Consider the following 17,447-nt stretch of genomic DNA (forward strand, 5'->3'; position numbering starts at 1 on the left):
AAAACTATTAAGCTTCATAAATAATTCTTATTAAATACTAGTTTAAATTTATAATAATCAATATTATATATAAGAATAAAAAAGTTATATAGGAGACGTATATAGACGCAGAATAATAAAAAAAATTTCAATTAAATTTATATTTATGATAACATTAACGTTTTAATTTAAAATATCAAGTAATTTAATTAATAATTATTTAATTTATTTCATAGGGGAAATATCTAAATAAAAATTATAAATAAGTAGATCGTAAAATTATTTTTAAATATTAATATTTGAACTTTATATTTTACCCGGTAAAAAATAATTTAGATTTACGTTTATAGATCTCATTTTTTTTTATATTAAAATTTAGTTGTGTCAATAAAAATTTTTGTAAACAAACGTTTTTTTTTTTTTTTTCAGTATTTTATTCAACGGTTTATTTTAAAATTCATTTTAGTATGCGACGTATTCAAAATTTGAACTGATTTTTTCACATAATATTTTGATACTGAATACCTGCATTTTATTTTCTGGAATTTTTTCTTATCGTCAAGTTACAATTGTTGTGGTAATTAACACTGACGTCACAGATTGAAATTCCCCATAATAGTTACAATGTAATCACCTGATACCAATAGGCAAATGACTTCCCGGCTTTTTCTCCCTTTCCACATAATTACCATCATATTTAATCTAGTAAATGTATGACAAATTTTTAGTTGTCACCAAACCGGCAAAAGTTTCAAACCTTTAGTCAAATTTATTCGAAACTTCTATTTACTTTTGATAAAACAAAATTTTCATCCAATATGAAGATCGTTAGTAAACATTTTTTAAATATTTATTTAAGTTAAAAAAATAAAAATTCACCTACAAAATATTGTTATTACATCCGATTTTTTTTTTTTTTATTATTTTAATATAGATGGAACAGATTTATTATTTAACGAAAATATTAATTTTCTGCACACTAATTTTTCAAGTAAAAAGTGTAACGGGATGCATGTGCAGAGAGATGCCACTAGTAAAACAATTTTGTAATTCTGATTTTGGTAAATATTAGTTCGAATATTAATTATTTTTAGAAAGTGTGGTAATAACTGTTGTTTAGGACCCTGTTATCAGCTCTTTTATTGGATTATAAGTATATACATACAACGATATAACGCAAAAACTTCGATTATTATCGACAAAATGAATTTTTAAGAAACATCTTCTATAAAAAAATCTCATTTCAAAAATTTCTCAACAACCTTTATAATAGTCAACCCGAATTTAAGAAATTTGAATCTCGTGTTGACGATTTTTGTAACTTTAAATAAACTCAGGAATAAACAAATTTTCAACGCTCAGATTGCGTTCTTGAACAGTTCCGGTAACCGTAAAAAAATGTTTATAATTAGTTTTAAATCTTTTTTTATTTTTTAACGTTCTTCAAACGAGCAAAATTATCAAATGGAATTTATGAACCTTTTTGGAATCAATTTTTTTTTTTTTGCATGGGATATATCAAACTTTATAAATAGATGTAAGACTTATATTATTTTTCAATTTTATTAGGATGTTTTTGCCGCGTTTCATAAAAAACGAAAATTTTTAACTATTATAGTTTAAACTTAAACTAAGTTGGTAAAAAGTTATTTTAATAATGGCGTACTTTCTATAATAACCTTACAGAAAATGAAAACTGTCGCATTTTTTATAATTATTGTTTATATATTTTTTCCAGTTATCAAGATGAAAATTAAGGACCAAGCAGATATCGCTAATTCAAGCACTCACATATACCAATTCGACATTATGAAGGTCTATCGGGTAAATATATTTTTGAAAATACTATACACAAATTATATCAAACTAAACTGAATTTATAAATTAGATGCGTTCCGACGGCATCCCAATATTATCACAAGGGTTGATAACTACCAATTATAGATTATCCTGTGGAGTTATGTTGCAAAATAATGATACTCTAATATATGGTGGAAATTTCATCGGGTCTCAGTTTCCCAAAATGCATACATGTGATTTAATAATACAAGATGAAGAAGCCATGAAGAATTTTGAAAAAAATGATTTCATTTCTCATCCTTATTATTGTGAATACTTAAAATTCTACACGGAGGCATTGAATTTTTTTTATAGAAACTTAGAATAACGTCAAAAATTTTTAATTTATCAATAAGTTGATTGATTGATTGATTGATTGATGATTTATCAAATTTTATCTTGTAAGTCCAACATCTATTTGTTAAAAATTATCTTATCCATCAGCTTACAATATAATATCAATTAGTCATATGGAATTTAGTTGTGACTGATCAGTATTCTAAAAAAAATCATATCTTATACTTTTGATTACAATTGACATTAAAAAAAAAGCTGTGGAAATTTATGTATAAAACGAAATTTTTAATTCTGTATGAAATATTTTTTAGCGAGCAAATGTATACCCACCCTTATTCTGATTTACCAAATAATATATAATGTATAAGAGATTGAAATCGAATTAAATAATACATAATACAATATTTAATAAATTTCAAATTTTGTGTAAATTTATACGATATTAACCAGATAGTCACGGTTTTTCCCGCAAGTAATTACTTGTTACGAAGAAATAGTGTCTATCAATGCTATAGGACTTGCAACAAGAAACCCCCGTAGTATTTACGAGATTACTCCTGTTGGAGTCACAGATTTATTCTTGTGGCTGCAACGGAACTGATCTTGTAGATGTAAACAAGGTGGGTCCAGTAGCTGCTACAGAGTTGATCTGTTGCAGTAAAAAACTCATACTGCAAAACATATTCTTGTTACAGCAACAGTTTTTTTTTTATCTATTTGAATGGAATCTATATATGGGAACTTTACGATGTTATCTGAACGACTTGTCAAATGAGATGACTTTTATAAGACTGAAAAGAACACAAATTGTCTATGACTCCTAAGACCAATATCAGTATATTTTATTTGTATAAAAAAAAATTAGCCACAAAATTTGAGACAAAATAAAATGTGTCTTATCCTTTTTAAAAAATCTTTTGACATCTTAAAGTGGCATGCTCCTTGTGTAATCTTGCAATTTTAAATATTAATTTTTTTTACAACTATTCAATTAATCCAATATTATTTTTATATTTTAGAAACAGAAAACAACAGACGTCAAAAATTTTTTTTGAATCCTAAAAAAATGACACATAATTAAAAAAAAAAATAATTAAAAAATTTAAACGTTTTTTTCTTAAATCCTTTGATATTTTAACAAACTGTTTGTTATTTATTGACTTTATTTATTAAAAAACAATAAAATTGTCTAATGTCTGCTGGTTTAATCACCATAAATAATTAGATAAGACGTCAAAAGAAGCGTGTAATTAGTAGGACGGTAGGTAAAGTTGGCGGCAGTTTAAAAAAGTAATTTAAATTACGGAACATTGACTTGTCATTGGCGTAGTCGCCATATTCTTCGACAATCGACTTCTTTTTTCTCTTTTTCTCTCATTAAAATTACTCAGCTCCATTCCCCACGTCCATGATGTCCTAGAGAGACAGCCTACCACCAGCATAAAAGCAGCACAATCCAGAAACAGACCTGAAGATGCTGAAAACCAAAAAATAAATTCCATGCGCGGCCAAGTTCAGTGCTGTTGTGAACAATGGCGACCATGGCGACGTTTCTATCGAACGTGTGACATCTCGGAAAATAAATAATAATTATAACAACAATAATAATAATAATAATAACAATAGCTCATCGTGTAATTTATAAACTAAAATAATTACAGTTAATCAACGCATATTACTGTACATAATAAAATAATATATAGTGATAAATATAAATAATTAAATGAATAAATGGTGATAAAATCTAACGAATGTTGATATACAATGGCGGTAAATGCCAATGTACTCTCAAGCGACATAAGTAGACGAAATCCACAAGATGAATATGAACTCATTCAAAGAATTGGTAGCGGAACTTACGGTGATGTTTACAAGGTATTTTTTCAAATTATTATTTTTATTAAACGTCTAATTATTAATGTCAATTTTATTTAATTATTTAATTACATTGTCTTACAATAATTTAAGGCTAAAAGACTGTCCATGAATGATCTTGCTGCGATAAAGGTTATCAAGTTGGAACCAGGTGATGTCAAGTGTTGATACGTTTTTTACAATCAAGATTATTTATTTATTGATAATGATTAATTAATTGTTTTTTTTTTGCTTGTGTTAATTTTTAGGCGACGACTTTGCTATCATACAGCAGGAAATTTTAATGATGAAAGATTGTCGACATCAAAATATTATTGCTTACTATGGCAGTTATTTGAGACGTGATAAATTGTGGATTTGTATGGAATACTGTGGAGGTGGTTCATTACAAGATATTTATCATAGTGAGTTATTTTTATTATTTACATTAATAAATTTTATTTTTATTTATTAGTCTATAAATTTATTATATAATTTATATACATATTTATTTTAATTTTTGTATTACAAATCTATTTGCTCGATTTAGATTAACCTACATACTTTAATAAATCTTTTATTATCCTTAATTATAATTGAATTATTAACTTTTATCAATTTATAAATTATAAATTTAAATGCCATTTTAGTTGATTATTTATTTATTTATCAAATTATTTTAAATTGTAGTATTGATAAATGAAATTATAAGTTTATTAGTTTAAATATATATGTTTATTTTGAAATAGTTACTGGACCATTGAGTGAAATACAAATAGCATACATGTGTCGTGAGACACTTTTGGGACTGGCTTATTTACACGGAATGGGAAAGATGCATCGAGATATAAAAGGCGCGAATATATTATTGACAGAATCTGGTGATGTAAAATTAGCAGATTTTGGAGTTTCTGCCCAAATAACAGCAACAATCAATAAAAGAAAAAGTTTTATTGGGACACCATATTGGATGGCACCAGAGGTATATATATTCTATAAATTCTTTTTAATTATTCAAAGAGATTTAGTTTTATTGTTATAAATTATAGTATTATTTTCATAAAATAATATATTGGAACAATTTGGTAATTTTGAATAAAGAAATTTATTTATTTATTTATTCAATAGGTTGCTGCTGTTGAAAGGAAAGGTGGATACAATCAATTGTGTGATATTTGGGCATGCGGTATCACAGCAATAGAATTAGCAGAATTACAACCTCCGATGTTCGACCTTCATCCAATGCGAGCACTATTTCTTATGTCTAAGTCAGGATTTAAACCACCTACATTAAAGGATCGCGACAAATGGAGCCCGACGTTTCACAATTTTGTTAAAATCGCGTTGACTAAAAATCCTAAGAAACGACCGACTGCAGAAAAATTATTACAGGTTTATAATTCAATTACATAATTATTATAATATCAGTAAATAATTTATTTAATCAATTAATTAATGTTATTTATTACTTTTTTTAGCATGCATTTTTTCAAGGAGAAATGAGTAAAAGGCTGGCATTAGAATTATTACAAAAAGTATCAAATCCAAGTCATATGTTTACTGATTTAGAGGCTGATGAAGATGGAGCTGTGCCAAATGTACCTCAGAGAATAGCTTCAAGACATACATCAAGACCCAGACCAAAGAGTCCTATTTCTCAATTAGACAGTGATGGTAATTTTATTAAAAAATAATTTATAACTTATTTTGTTTATTCTCATTCATTATAATTAATAAATGATCCAAGCAAGAATGGACAAAACATTTAACACTAATTATCTGTATAATGACGTTCGATTTTTTTATCGAATCTTCTTCAGGCATCTATAAACTTACATCGCAAATATTATTGATGTACACTACAAAGTGAGGTAGGATTTAGTAAAAGAATCGAAACATCGCTAAATCAATAATAACTGTGTTCAATGTTTTGTCCACATTCCTGCTGTATATCATTTAATAACTAATAACTATTAAAAATAATTGAAAAACATTTTTTTTTTTTTTTTTTTTATATAAACTTATTATAATTTATTATTAAATTTATTATAGATCGAATTATTCTTGATAGTGGAACACTACAAAGAGACGACGCATCACCGCCAATTGACGGTGGTAACCCTGTTTGGGATATCATGGATATCATGAATAATGTTAAGGTAATCTAATTATTTAATTTACTTATTTATTGCAAAATAAATGTCAATATTTAGGAAAATTCTCATGTATATAAATGAAAATCAACGACGATATTAATTTACTACGGTACGAGGTTTTGTAAATTTATTTTTATTTTTTTGACTATTGTACTAAAAATATACAGTAGGACTTCGTTATAAGACTATTAGTTTCTCTCTCTATCGTGATACCTAATTTATAAAAAAGACAGCGAATAGTCTTATAACGAGACCCGACTGTATTAATTAGTCACTTATTGCCAACAAGATATTTAACTGCGATTAGTATCCATAAAAAATTTTTTTTAATTATTTATTTCATGTTATTAATAATTGATTAAAAATAACTAATGGTAATCAAATATTTTTAATTGACTTTTCATGTTGGATTCAATTAATGTAGTTTTTAAAATTGACATGCATTTAGTCTTGTTGGTTATAAATCAATAATTGATCTATACAAGTTTATATTTGTTTCAGTACTTCAAAAAGTCAAAATAAATTTACGAAACGTCGCACTCTGATAAATTAATGTCGTTGTTTATTATTGTCAACACGTATGAGAAATTTTTATAAATATAATTATTATAGAAACGAGATCATCAACCAAATATAATAATAACAATAACAATAATGATAATAATAATAATAATCATGCTATACAATTTCTAAGATTTTGATTAAAGATACAAAATAGTAGACATATGTTATACATATGTGATCTACTTAATAACTCACAAAAGCACACACACACACATACATATATGTGTTATGATTTAATTTCTCACATAAATTCTTTATAATTAAAATGTGTATTTTTTAAATCTTTATTATATTTTTCAAATAGTTGTAACTTATTCAAAAATGGACTAATTCACACGTTTTTTTCTTCTCAAAATCTTCATCATTAAATTTAGTTTTCGGAAAAAAATACAAAAAATGGAAATATTGAAATCTATAAAATTTTTAACTTTTTTTAAAAAATCACATTTTTCTCAAAATCCAAGCGAAATATCGAAAAAATTTTATTCGTTGAAAAAGTCTTATTTTGTCAAGTTCGATACAAACTTGCGGTGATTTGACGACGCTACAGAAACTGTAAAATCCCCTTTAATTGCATAGAAATAATTTATAAGATTTTACATTTTAAATAAAAATATTTATTTATTTATATTTTAATAGACTGTCCATAACTGTGATGTTCATCCCGATTGCGGTATCGGTACAGCATTTGATGACGTCCAAGAAAAGTAAGTAATTAACTATAAATTATATTTATATTTTTATTATATTCATACATATATAGTAATTAAATATTAGTATATAATACATCCTGGTGCGGCGAATGATAACTGTGGATGAAAAGTATAACTGAATTATTAAAATAAATTATTAATGTATAAATATGTAAACTGCTTACCATTTATATTCAAAGCTTTAATAACGACGGACTTAATTAATATTTTTAAAATAAAAGTACAAGAACCAGACGAGTCTGTTAATTAGTACAAGAAAAAAAAAAGAGTTTAATTGCATATGGCACGATTGCTTTGGCTTTAAATATATTTAAATTGCTTTCATATTTAAAAATAAACAAAATATATATTTACGTGCTTTGATTTGTTTGTATAAATCATCGAATCATTTTCTTCGAGCTTTTTTGTTTGTCTTTTTAAAAATAAATTTTAAAAAAAAGTTATTAAAATTTTTTGTATTAGTAAATTGTCCCGTCGAAGCAAAACCGGAACTGAAATATTTCATATGAGTCTCAGGTAAAATAAAATGAGTTTGAGTTTTATAAATTACATTTTTTTTTTTATATATACATTTATGCCAATGACATGTGTGACTTATAAAATATTTTTTAATTTGAAAATTAAAAAAATTTTATTTTTTTTAATTAATAGCAATAACTTAATTAAGTACCAATTTATTAATCACTTTTATAAATTACTTGATTTTATTTAAAATTTTATTTCACAAAATATAGAAATGCATGGTAGATATTTTACTAAAATTTATCGCATGGTATGGAATTTTTAATGATTTTATAATTTTTTAATAATTAGTTTAATAAATTACATGACGTAGGTATCACTTTTACTACACTATATATTTTTTGATAATCATCATTCATAAATATCACATAATCATAAATAAAAACTGTCGAATACCGATTTTAAAATTTAAAATCCCCCCGAAAAAGAAAGTTAATAATTTAGTAAAATAAAAAATAATTAAATTCAAAAAATTATTATTATTATCAAATAAATTGGTAATGTTTATGATTTCTCTCAACAGGAGTCTATTGCAGTACATTGATGAGGAGTTGTTGCTAAGGTATCGGCAGGTAACCTTTTCCCTTGCCCCTTGCACTTACGCTTTTTCATATCATGCATTCATTTTCATTATCATTTATATGTAAGGGCATTCTCAGACAGTGTCTCCCACTTTTCAAAAACTTTCAAAGACTCAATTGCCATAAGCGTATCAAAATTTTATCAATTTATTAAAAAACAATTAAAGCATTAATCAAAAAAAGGATAACAAAGTTACAATTGCGCCGAAATATAGATTTTTAAAAAACGTATTTACAGTTGACATCAATTGGGAGTTGAAGAAAATTTGTAAATAAATTTTATCTTAAAATTTGATATTCCAAATTAAAATGTCGGCATGAAGATTTTACTGAAATTTATTTAACGAATTTCATTTAACTCCTAAAGGGCCGTTCATAAAATACTTTCGCACTTATGGGAAAGAAGGGGGCTGTTGTTTACTGTGACATGGGGGACCGGGAGTCTAAGCAAACGTGACGTTTGCTGCTCATCTATAAATTTTGAAAATTTTTCTCTCAGTTTTTTATAATTTTATTTTTTTGTTACGATAGAATCATTCGTTTCATATTTGTAAATATATAAATATTTCTATATATGTCTATCATTTGAGACGTAATATTGATAGGGGGATAGCAGAAAATGTAACATAGCGTCACGAAGGGTGAGATAGGGGTCTAGAAGTAAAATTATACGTGACGTATTTTATGAACGGCCCTAATTGATGTCAACTGTAAATAATTATTTTAAAAATCTGTCTCAGCGCAATAGCAGCTTCGTTGTAATTTTTTCAATCAAGGTTTTAATTTTTTAAAAATTAATTTAATACGCTGATGACAGTTGAGTCATTGAATATTTTAAAAAAATAAGGGCACTATCTGAGAACGGCCTTAATTCATTTAAATAATTATTTTTAAATTAATTCCCATGCATAGTTTTTAGTCAATAATATATTTTTGTTTGATTTTTTTGCTTGCTCAATGTTTTAATTAATAAAATCATTAATTATCATTGATGAATGCTCGCATGCTTAAGTAATCGTAATATAACATATATACATATTATTTTTAAAATCATTAATAACAGTAACTTAATTAATTAATTAGTAAATAAATAAACAAACTCGTAATAGCTGTGGTCTTGTACTTATCCCATAATAAAAATATATTTTATTTATTGTAAATAAAAAAATATATGCCAGCTAATAATAAAAAATAATCTAGGGTATTTATTGTATGTTAATCTTGATACTTTTATATGAATATGGATATGGAAAAATACATGGGTACAGATGATTTGTTTTTTAAATAACAAACTATTAAATAATTATTCATAATATGGTGGGCTTAGCTGAAGTTAATTGAATCTATCATGCGGAATAATATGTAAAAAAAAAAAGATAATAGTCAGGACAAGTAAATTGGGTCAATGTAAAAGTTATTTATTATGGTCATTGTGTGTGTGACATTAGTTTTATATGTGCAGGGGAAATGCAATGTCAATGGTTGATGGTCATTGTGACCAGCTATACTCCCTGCAGTAAGTACATATCCGATTGATAATAATTTTATTTTTATTTGCAGATTTTTGTTTTTTTTTTTCTTTAAGGGCAGTCTTTGACAGTACCCCTCACTTTTTAAATGTATCAATAACTTTCAACTGTCGTAAGCGGTATTAACATTTTATTAATTAATTTTAAAAAAATCTGAAAAATGGTTGATCCGTGGGCGAAGCCCCTTATTGTTGAAGTTAGCGAGTGATTTAAAACAACTAAGTAATTTTTTTTTAATCTATATCCCAATGAAATTATTACTAAGTTGTGTTTTTTTTTAACTTATGCTTAAATGTTTTTGTTTTTAATTAATTAATAAATTTTAATACATTTATTATGTCTTGAGGTTATTGAATAAATTAAAAAACTGGGTGGTATCGTCTAAGAGTATCCTTAATACATTATTTGTTATATAGATTTTTTTACAACACACTTGACAACACTTGGAATTAAATAAATAAATTCATAAACTGTAATAAAATATACTATATTTTTTTTTTTATGAAAAAAAATACTAATCGCTTACTGACAAGCTTTGTTTTTTTAATTCACATCACCTCATTTTTCATTTTAATTACACGGCGAATAAAAATAATATATTATTAACTATTTTACTTTTATATATATATATATATATATATATATATATTTATAGACTTAAGAACTTCTTACAATAATCATTTAATTTTAGATTTTTTAAATAATTATTAAATTTATTTTTTTACAGGGCAACGCTCCCACTCGGTGAATCCTCGGACAAATGTGAAGTCCATCGAGGCTTCTATTCAAATTTAGCGGGTAAGAAATACAAAGTTACTCATTAATTTAAAATAAATATTTAAGAAAAAAAAATCACTGCACAGTTGTGTGTGTTCACAAAACAAATTTACATGTTTAAAAAATGTATCAACAAAAAACTCAACAGTTTATTTCAAACGGGATAAGTGTTGCTTTATTGTTTATAAAAATTTATTTACAAAAAGCATGTGAGCGCATGGATTTTTAAATGTAAATATTTATTTTATTATTTCATTAATTACTTAAAACAAATATTTCATAGACTAGATTTTAATTTGTATTATTTTTATAGAGTTAAAATTTTTTTGAATTATTTTTTGGCAATACATGCTTAAAGAATATTCTGTCATGTCCCCAGAAAAAAATTAAATTTTATAAATTATTATTATTCCGACAAGTTAATTGTTTCAAAATTTTTTCTGTAAATATGCTGAGTCCCAATTATTCTTTAAGTATTTTTTGCAAAATTTATTTTAAACGTCAAATTCAAATGGGTATAAAATGATCTGCATTTTTATACCTTCCCGCGTAAAAAAAATTCATTCCCAAAAAATTCGAAATTCGAAACTTCTAAACTTAAGACAGAATAAAACTTCAAGTGAAACTTCTAATAATTCTGGTTGTAAAAAAAAACGTTTTTAGTTATCTCGGACTTTATATGAGTGGATTATGAGTAAAAAAAATCAAGTTTTTAAAACATATTTTTAGTCCATTTTACCCTAGTTCCGAAAAAGTTTCCATTAAAAACCAATAGCCCAATAAAACTCAAGGAACGTTCATAAAAATTTCAAAATTTGAATTTTTGAACTTTTTCGGAACCAGGGTAAATGTAGTAAAGATACATTGTGAGAAATATGTTGTAAAAACTTGATTTTTTTATTTAAATTTCGCTTATATAAAATCCTAGATAAATTTTTTTTTTTTTACAATTAAAATTACAAAGATTCAAAAAAAAGTTTCACTCGAAATTCTAATCTGCCTCAAGTTTAGAAGTTTCACATATTGAATATTTTTGGAATTTTTTTTACATGGGTCCATGTATACTCATTGGTAATAAATATATGATGCTATACTTCATTAAGTATAATGAAGAAAAAAAAATACTGTAATTAGCTTTCTTGATGTCACGATAATCGTTAGTGAATTTATAGTTTTAAAAAAAAAATATTATTACTAAAAAGCAGTAGCGTATAAATAGTAGGTTGGGTGTATAGGGTCACAAGCGAGTCCCAGACGTCACAGCTCTGTGGACGAGTTGTATGGTTTAGTGAGCGGTTCCTTGTCTTTATCATCAATCAATGGTCAACGTCAACGTTCGTTGTCAGACAGTGGGCCTAGAGATGATTCTCCGCGGTACAATGGTAGGAGCACGCATCTTGTACTTAGAGCATGCTCTAGATTGCACTTAATTATAAATTAACATATTATTTTTAATACTTAGTAGTTTTATTGAAACCGTACTAAAAACTTCACTTAAACACTCATTACTTAATTTATTTTTCAATTAACTTACTTTGAATCTTCAAAAACTGTTTTTTTGTTGATTGATTTTTTTTTATGTAGGTGATAGAGAGTCAACGGGTAATGACGATGAAGAAGGTATTGGACCAGATTTATTGTCTGATACACCACCAGTACCACCAAGAAGAAGGGATAGAAAGAGACATACTCCACCTAGACCAACGAGTAATGGTTTACCTCCAACACCAAAAGTTCATATGGGAGCTTGTTTTTCAAAAGTAATTTCTTTTTATTATACGAACATTAATGGTCTATTCGGATTCTCCACTCGGCGCACTGGGGCGCTTGCATATACCCGAAAAATTTAAATTCATAATTAAATTTAATAAGTAGAAAAAAAGTGAATTACCGATTAAAAAAAAATGTATTAACTATCAGTGTATTGATTAAGTGAAATTTAAGTAAAACAAATCTTAGTATTTCGAATCGATCATTAATTGATAGAAATTAATGTTAATTCCGTGTGCGAGAAAAGCGTCAAAGTACCCTGGGGTGGCGGGTCCGAACACATCAATAGAAATAAAACAACAAAAAATATATGATTGATAAAATCGAATAATAACTCAATTTTCGAATTATCAAATTGTTCGATCCGATTCGATACGAGTAATTCATGTTCGAACTATTTGCACACCCCTAATAAACACTAAAAAAAAAACAATTACTAAGAACAAATTCAGTATACACATGATCGTTTAAATTAATTAAAAAAAATGAAATAGGTATTTAATGGATGTCCATTAAGAATACACTGTACAGCTAGTTGGATCCATCCTGATACAAGAGATCAGCATTTATTGATAGCCGCTGAAGAGGGTATTTATAATTTAAATCTTAACGAGTTACATGAAACAGCAATTGATCAGTTGTACCCAAGACGTACGATATGGATGTACGTCATCAAAGATGTCCTTATGTCTTTATCAGGTAAAATTAAATATTTATCTATTAATGGGCAGCTTTAACTATATTATGTGTGAATAATTTTATTACAGGAAAAACACCACAATTATATAGGCATGATTTATTAGCAATGCAAAGTAAACAAACCCACAGGTTTTCGTTGCATATGAATAAAATACCTGAGCGGTTGGTACCGCGTAAATTTGCACTCACTACTAAAGTACCAGACACTAAAGGTTGTAGTAAATGTTGCGTCGGAAGAAATCCATACAATGGGTAATTAAATAATAATAATTATATTTATCTCAGTCTCTAAAAATTTTTTATAAATATTTAGAAACATACGAGAGAAGGGGTAAAGGGCCAGCAACTCAATATTTAAAATTATTTACTAAAATAAATAAAATTTGAATTTTAGATACAAATATTTGTGTGGTGCGACTCCTGCTGGTATATTTTTAATGCAATGGTATGACCCTTTAAATAAATTTATGCTGCTAAAACACTTTGACTGTATACTACCTTCGCCATTAAATGTATTTGAGATGATAATAACACCAGATATGGAGTATCCGATGGTTTGTGTATCAGTTAAACAGGCTTATCAACAAAATAAATTAAAACTTGATTTAATAAATATGAATTCTGGTGCCAGTTGGTTTCATAGTGATGAATTGGAAGATATCGATGGCTCTGGTACCTTTAATTAACATAAATCATTACGTCATTACTTTAACCCATCAGGATTCCCGTTACCACTATTTTGCTCACAGGACAGTATTTAAATTATTGGATGTCGCTGTAGTGCAAGCGAGACAAAAATACGGGAGTGCTGAAGGGTTAAAATTGTCTGCAATTAATTATTTATTTTATTTTATTTTTTTTCAGCCACTGTAATTCCAAGGCGAGAAAATTTACATGTAATTAATGTTACGCAATTTGAAAAAGATTCTATTCTTATTTGCTACGACAGTAAGTTATTGGAATACTTATTTATTTATTTTTTTTATTAATTAATAATTAATATTAAATTTTATTTTACTTTTTAATTTAGATGTTGTTAAGTTTGTAACATTACAAGGCAAACCACGTACGAGTAAAAAACAATTATCTGAATTACAATTTAATTTTCAAATTGAATCAATAAGTATGTTTGTTTATTTATTTATTTATTTATGTATATATTTATTGGAGTATTACTTACCTATATAAATAATTTAATAAAATTTTTAGTTTGTTTGCCTGATAGTCTGCTAGCATTTCATAAACATGGAATGCAAGGAAGAAGTTATAAAAATGGTGAAGTAACACAGGAAATAAGTGATCCCAGTAGGACGTATAGGTTACTTGGCTCTGATAAGTAAGTTTGTTATATTTATTTATTCATTGCTATTTATTTAGTGCAATTTTAGGCGGTGTCTTATAATTTTTTTTTTAAATTCAATAATCTTGTAATGTTATGAAGGTATTTATATATTTCGGTAGGGCAAGTCAAATATTGATAAATTTTAAATTTAAAAAAAAAAATATATGAAGATAGTAGTATCCCAAGTAGCAGAAAGACAACTTTAAGATGTCTTTTAAAAGGACGACAAATTTTATTTGTCTCAAAGCTAAATTTTCTTAAATAAATAAGACGTGAGATAAAAGACCTAGTACCGGATCACTGCATATATTTGTAGATCTATATTTAGTAAAATTTAGTGTATATACTAGTGATCGAGTCTCTTACTTTACAGTTGTTGATCCTAGGACTCGAAGAAAATTTGTGTTCTTTTCACCATCTTAAAAATGTCATTTCAATTAAAAAATTGTTTAGATAACAAATTTGACAAATTTTTGAAATTTAATTTTTGTCTCCGCTTGTGTTAAGCCTTTTAAAGAGACATCTTTTCGATGAAAAATTTCTGATCTTGTCAACATTTTGGTGCCTTGTCGATAGATAAAAAAAACAGCCTCAAAATTACTTATAGATGTCACAAAGCTAAGTGTGCTACTTGGCTAATATCCCAAGTCCAACAGAGACAGCCTTAAGATGTTATAAAGATGTATCATAAAGGACAAGACAAATTGTTTTATCTCAAAGCCAAGTTTTTTTTATATAAATGAGATGTATAGATATTGACTTTAGGAGTCATAGAAAATTTAAGTTCTTTTCCCGTTTTAAAAAAGTCATTTTTATTGAAACGTTTTTTAGACGACTTATTTGACAATTACTTATAATTAACTTTTTGTTGCCGCTTGTGTCAATTCTTTTAAGCAGTCATTTTTTCAATGACATAAATTTTTCTTTATTTTTTAAACATTTTGGCGCCTTATTAACAGTTCACAAAACAGTCTTAAAATTGCCATCATATAGATGACACAAAGCCAAGTATGTTACTTGGGATATTAAAAAAAAGAAGAAAAAATGATAAAATGATTTAGATTCTCAGTGAATGGAAGAAATATTACAGTAGACGCCCTATTTAAACATTCCAAGTTTTGTATCAGAATTAATCAGAAATTCGATTATTTTTTTAAAAGAGTTTACAAAATAATTTCAGCAAAATTTACTAAAATATTTTTCATCCAACAATTAGTCGAGTCACTCTATTAATTATTTTTTATAAAAGTATTATAATATTTTGAGGTTTTTTAATTTTTATAAAATCGCAGAGGAGAGACATCGTCGGAAATTGCTATTAGACATCATTTCGGTCCTTAGTAATTAAGTTATAATAATTAATAATTTAATTTATAGAGTTGTAATGTTAGAAAGTCATTTAGTTCATTCAGGAACATTAAGTGAAACAGAAGGAGCTGATCTGTATATACTTGCTGGCCATGAAGCCAGTTATTGAAAAAATAAAAAAACGCCTTTACTTCTGCATGCCAATAAATTTTAAAAAACGAGTTTGTGCATCAACGCATCATTAAAATATTGAATGAAAAAAGAAAACAAATACGATCAGCTGAATAAGCATAAACTCGTGGAGTTGAGCTGAATAACTACTTGCGTTTTCCATTACCACAAAATGGAGGCGATTTAAAGAAAATAGGTAAATAAAATTTAAAATAATATGTAAATTTGTGATTTACGTCTTCGTATATTATTAAAAATATTCAGATTTTTAATTGCTGGGATAATGTGATAGATATTAACGATTCCAGTTGTAAAGACGAGCTGTTATTTTTCATTTGAACCCTTTTTAATTTTTTTTTTTACTTTGTTTAAAAAAGAAAAAATTTTTTCGCATATGTAAATTAAATTAGACGAGATTTCGTTAGAGATTAATATTTAAATTTTATTTTAATCTATCGGTAGATTATTAATTTTTTTATATTAATTATAATTCAATTTTTAATCGACCAAAGTTTAAATTTAAATTATTTTTAAAAAGCTTACAGGCTGATAAATATTTTAAACAAATATATGTTTTTTAAACTGTAAATATAAAGAGCTTAATAATAAATTTAAAAAAAACAATCGAAGATAAATATTTTTCTAATCTAAAAATTATTAATGAAATTAATTAAAAATAAAATTTATGATTTCGCAATTTAATAAATTAATTAATTGCAGGTAAAAAAAAACTGAAGCTCAAAATATTTAAAAATTTGTTTAAAATTTAAAAATATTGTATTTGTATTCAATGAAGTTTTTTTTTAAATACAAAGTTAATTATAGCACACGATCTATATAAATCTTTTGATCTTTATAATCTCAATGAGTTTTTAAAATTTAAAGATCAAAAGAAGTATACACGTGTCTGGTAATAAACTTGAAGATGTCAATTTTTTTTTTTTGTAATATGAAATATTTAATAGATTCAGTTACACAACATTTCTATTATAAGTTATAAGAATAATGATGATCTAAAAATATATAGTTTTCTTGTGTGAACTCGAGAGTTAAACTCTAACTTTTATTTATTTCATCATCATTATCTACAATAAATTTTCTCATAAATAAACATTGTTATTATTTATTATCTCATTAACAGACTTATCAATACTTTTATTTTTATAATTTACTTGTCATTGATAATTAATTAGTAATTATTAATTATTACTGATTATTAATTGCATTATTTAAAGATTTATATATTTATCAGCCTGTCGTGAGTATTATAAATTCATGATAATTTTTTTTAGTATAAAAAATTGAAAAAAAAAAGTATTTGTCGTGACTATTTAAATTATTGCTAT

General features: G+C 25.8%; 2 protein-coding genes across 9 annotated transcripts; both read left to right on the forward strand.

Moving 5' to 3' along the window:
- Positions 1-583: 583 nt before the first annotated feature.
- Positions 584-2,489, forward strand: LOC103580692 (uncharacterized). The gene is made up of 4 exons (XM_008562541.3): positions 584-806; positions 914-1,040; positions 1,718-1,803; positions 1,868-2,489. Exons 1-4 carry the CDS (start codon positions 798-800, stop codon positions 2,144-2,146), a joined length of 501 nt encoding a protein of 166 aa, XP_008560763.1. The 5' UTR covers positions 584-797; the 3' UTR covers positions 2,147-2,489.
- Positions 2,490-3,630: 1,141 nt separating this feature from the next.
- LOC103580693 (mitogen-activated protein kinase kinase kinase kinase 5) lies at positions 3,631-16,947 on the forward strand. 8 transcript variants are annotated; one of them, XR_008403400.1, is made up of 21 exons: positions 3,631-3,990; positions 4,084-4,141; positions 4,239-4,394; positions 4,719-4,951; positions 5,098-5,361; positions 5,448-5,643; positions 6,022-6,128; positions 7,329-7,396; positions 8,448-8,486; positions 9,968-10,021; positions 10,762-10,832; positions 12,047-12,193; positions 12,396-12,571; positions 13,076-13,280; positions 13,349-13,532; positions 13,675-13,952; positions 14,145-14,228; positions 14,311-14,403; positions 14,490-14,616; positions 16,000-16,297; positions 16,822-16,947. XR_008403400.1 is itself a non-coding variant. In XM_008562543.2 (20 exons), the coding sequence occupies exons 1-20, from the start codon at positions 3,880-3,882 to the stop codon at positions 16,097-16,099; spliced, it is 2,751 nt and encodes a 916-aa protein (XP_008560765.1). In that variant the 5' UTR covers positions 3,631-3,879; the 3' UTR covers positions 16,100-16,713. The 8 variants fall into 8 exon arrangements, 7 of the variants coding, with proteins under 7 accessions (XP_008560765.1, XP_008560770.1, XP_008560767.1 ...); XM_008562543.2 differs by lacking the exon at positions 16,822-16,947 and having other exon boundaries at positions 16,000-16,713; XM_008562548.2 differs by lacking the exons at positions 12,047-12,193; positions 16,822-16,947 and having other exon boundaries at positions 16,000-16,713.
- The last annotated feature ends 500 nt before the right edge of the window (positions 16,948-17,447 follow it).

Source organism: Microplitis demolitor, chromosome 3 (genome assembly GCF_026212275.2).
Source record: "Microplitis demolitor isolate Queensland-Clemson2020A chromosome 3, iyMicDemo2.1a, whole genome shotgun sequence".
In the NCBI taxonomy this organism is placed as follows: domain Eukaryota; kingdom Metazoa; phylum Arthropoda; class Insecta; order Hymenoptera; family Braconidae; genus Microplitis; species Microplitis demolitor.